The sequence below is a fragment of the Nannospalax galili genome, unplaced genomic scaffold (assembly GCF_000622305.1).
Source record: "Nannospalax galili isolate Female #2095 unplaced genomic scaffold, S.galili_v1.0 scaffold579, whole genome shotgun sequence".
In the NCBI taxonomy this organism is placed as follows: domain Eukaryota; kingdom Metazoa; phylum Chordata; class Mammalia; order Rodentia; family Spalacidae; genus Nannospalax; species Nannospalax galili.
Window position 1 is genome coordinate 2,350,678 of NW_008344599.1, and position 3,834 is coordinate 2,354,511.

A 3,834-nucleotide genomic window follows, 5' to 3' on the forward strand; every position below is an offset into this window, starting at 1 on the left:
ATGATAAACTAACTAGAAAGGAAGGATGATAGGCAGAAGTGTCCAGTGATGTCTTTGCCTTTTAACTTAAAATAACTATTAAGTCATATGCCAAGGAAGAAGATAAAATGAACCTGAGTAAAGAATTTTGCTAGGGAATCAATAAAATTGGAATTTGGAGATAAATACAATAGTTTTAAAACCTGGTCCTCTACCACAGGATAAACACTGCCTGCAAATCTTCATGGTCTACCTCAGATCTCATGAACAGACAATCGCATAAGGTTTACCAGCAGTTTAAGCTTACCATTTGCATAAAGTTTGCCAGGAAACTCACCCACTAATTCTGAATCCTGATTTGTTCTATTATTTGAGACTCTCTTGCACAAAATTTTAGTTGTTTTCTAGCTGTATTTTTTTTTTCCTTACAACTAATTTACATGTAAGCCAGAATGGAACGTCGGCTTCTCTATCCGTTTCTCTTCATTTACAACCACAGCACAGGAGTCTGTCATTAAGAAGCTGGCTTTTGGTGAGTGTATTTCCTCCCAGATCTATAGTGGACACTTTCTAGAAGGCTTGAGTGCACTACAGAGCTGAGCTCTCACTTCTAGTTGGAGATGGAGCTGTCCAATTGGACCTCTGCTCAGGAGTTCATCTTCTCTGCCTTCCCTTGTTCCTGGGGAGATTCCGTGGTCTGCTTCGTCCCACTGCTCTTCATCTATGTGTTCATTATTGTTGGAAACCTGGTGATCATCACAGTGGTCCGGCTGAATGCTCATCTCCACACCCCCATGTACTTCTTTATCAGCGCCCTTTCTTTCCTAGAGATCTGGTACACCACAGCCACTATTCCAAAGATGCTCTCTAGCCTCCTTAGCCAACGCCGGAGCATTTCCCTGAACGGTTGTGTCCTACAGATGTTCTTCTTCCACTCTACAGGCATCAGTGAGGTTTGTCTCTTGACAGCTATGGCCTTTGATCGCTACCTGGCCATCTGCAGCCCCCTTCATTATCCGACCATCATGACCCCTAGGCTGTGTTTCCAACTGACCTTAGGGTGCTGTATCTGTGGCTTTCTCACGCCCCTCCCCGAGATTGTCTGGATCTCCACACTGCCGTTTTGTGGCTCTAATCTCCTCGAGCATATCTTCTGTGACTTCCTCCCAGTGCTGCGCCTGGCCTGCACAGACACGCACACCATCGTCATGATTCAGGTGGTGGATATTGTCCACGCGGCAGAGATTATTACAGCCGTGATGCTCATTTTCATGTCCTATGTGGGTATAGTGGCTGTGATTCTACGGATCCGTTCAGCAGAAGGCCGCCGCAAAGCGTTCTCCACGTGCGTCTCCCACCTGACCGTCTTCTTGCTCTTCTTCGGCAGCGTGGCTCTCATGTACCTTCGCTTCTCTGCCACTTACTCCCTGTTTTGGGATACTGCCATCGCCCTGGCCTTTGCAGTGCTGTCCCCCTTCTTCAATCCTATCATCTATAGCCTGAGGAATAAAGAAATAAAAGAAGCTATAAAAAAGCACATGGGTCAAGCTAGAGTCCTTATTCATAAGATTTAGGGACCTCACATAAGATCTATTCGGGAATACATATTGTTGGTTCACTTTTTAAATGTATTATGTTCATTTTATGTGAATGAGTGTATGTGAGCGCACCCGTGTCCTGCAATAAAGGGCTTCAGATTCCCCTGGAACTGGAGTTAAGGATAGCTTGTAGCTGCCATTTGGGTGCTGGGAATCAAACCCCTGTCCTCTGCAAGAGCAGTCACTGCTCTGAACATGGAGCCATCTCTCCAGCCACTGTTGGTTCACTTTTATCCTCAACTTGCCAAAACCTATCTTCTATCAGCCTTTTATTGAAAATTATTTTCTAAATGTCCCTGGTACACAAAATTCATAAATAACTAGATTTGATTAATTTATGTTTTTACTTTTTTTTGTGTTAGGTGTATGTGTCCATGTTTGTGGGAGTGTATGTGCACACATATGTATGTGTATGGAAGCCAGAAGCGATGTTGAATTCTTTCTTCAGTTATTTCTATGCCTTATTTTTCCAAGACAGGATCTTTCTCACTGAAAGAGGATCTCACCAGCCTGGCCAGACTGGCTGGCCCAGGTATCCTCTGTCTCCACCTCAACACTGCTGGGCCCTGGTTTTTTGTTTGTTTGTTTGTTTGTTTTCCTTCTTTTTTATGACAAGCATTTTACCAACTGAGCCATCTCCCTAGCCCCTAAATTTGATAGCTTCTTTTTTTTTTAAACTTTAAAAACACTTTATTTCATGATTTACTCAAAAAGATAGTCTCAAAAGTATAAAGGCCACACACAATGGCATGTATCTTAGACTATAATGCTAGTGTTAGAATAGGCTCTCTTATGAAAATTAAGTATTTTATTACTATTAAAAAGCTATACAAAAAAAGAATCATTTCCTCTTTAGATTTCAACCTATAGATATTTAGTGTTGTTTAAAAGGAAAAGAAAAGAAAAGACAGTTTATTGGACTGAAGCCTGCATATGGTGAGAATGGACCTGATAACTTGGCCGTCTCTGAAAAGAAATAGAATCTGACTAGGAGAATAACGATGTAGAATGGAAAAGCAGAGTGGATAAGGCAGAAGAGGCAAGTCCAATGGTTCATTGTGTAATATAAACAGGAAGAGAAAAGTAGCTCCTCTTTAAAAGTTCTTGTGAACTTATATGTATCGCGGTAAATTACATTTGCAAGGACTTCTGGGAAGACACTGAAGTGTAAATGCCAGGAATGCAACCCAGCTCCTGTTATAGTTAGCATTATTTTCCTAAAAATCAATAGAATCCAGAATGCATTCTCTCCCCATTAATAGACTGCCTGTGATTTCTCTCAATTTATGTAGATACACTTATCTAAATTGTAGGATGTTTGATGTCGAATGCATACAATGATTTTTTTGGCCATTAAAAAAAAATAAAAAACTTTTTTTGGCATTTGTTAGTGGATATTTGAAATGGATAAACTATCATTTAATAATCATATTTTATCTTTGAATACAATATAAGAGAATTGATTTTGGACTTCTTCCACCAGAAAGAGAAGCAGAGTGAGAGACAGAAAGAATGAATCAGGAAATCCTATATTGAAAAATTTCTTACAGTAAATGGTATTTGTTTTAGTACATTTCCTAATGCTATAATTGCATACCTGAGACTGGCAAATGCATAAAGAATATTTATTTGGCTCAACGTTATGGGGAGGTGAAAGTCCAAGAATATGGTCCTGCACATGTGGTAAGGGCCCTTCTGCAGCATTATATCATGACAGAGAATCACGGTGAAGCAAAGGAAATCTGTCAATCAGCACTCTTTTATTTTTTTAACAAAAGCATTTCTACAGTGACCCATAAACATACTAATCAATTGACCTTATTCATGAGTGGATTAATTACCTCAAATCACTATTGACATGTGGATTTAGAGGTGAAATTTCTAAAACACGAATGGGGTCTTCACTGTTTATGTTTCATTTCCATCACTACAATTAGAAAGGAACATGGCCAGAGAGGAAAAGTGAAAATGGTCAGTAAATTCATTCCGAGTCCATTCTCTGCACTGTACCTCTTCTTTATGTTCATTCAATATTTAGTAGAATCTGTGGAAAATACCACATATGAATATGAATTACTATTTACCATAGAAATTAAGGTTGCACTACTCCTACAACCTACTGACAAATTATACATAGCAGATCAAGAAATATATGTCTAGGTAAGGTTTATCTGAGAACAATTGATCTTTGCCCAAGATTAATCTGTGTGGCACACAGTAATTAAAAGTACCAGACTGGTGGAACTAACCTTCTTGG

At 39.5% G+C, this 3,834-nt stretch overlaps 1 protein-coding gene across 1 annotated transcript; it reads left to right on the forward strand.

Annotated features, from left to right (window-relative positions):
- The first annotated feature begins 586 nt into the window (after positions 1-586).
- LOC103740259 (olfactory receptor 6K2) lies at positions 587-1,569 on the forward strand. Its single transcript, XM_008840853.2, has one exon. It carries the CDS (start codon positions 600-602, stop codon positions 1,551-1,553), a length of 954 nt encoding a protein of 317 aa, XP_008839075.1. The 5' UTR covers positions 587-599; the 3' UTR covers positions 1,554-1,569.
- The last annotated feature ends 2,265 nt before the right edge of the window (positions 1,570-3,834 follow it).

What these genes read in the sequence shown, in the direction of transcription:
- LOC103740259 (XM_008840853.2), top strand. Translation starts at nt 600, where the DNA reads ATGGAGCTGTCCAATTGGACCTCTGCTCAGGAGTTCATCTTCTCTGCC.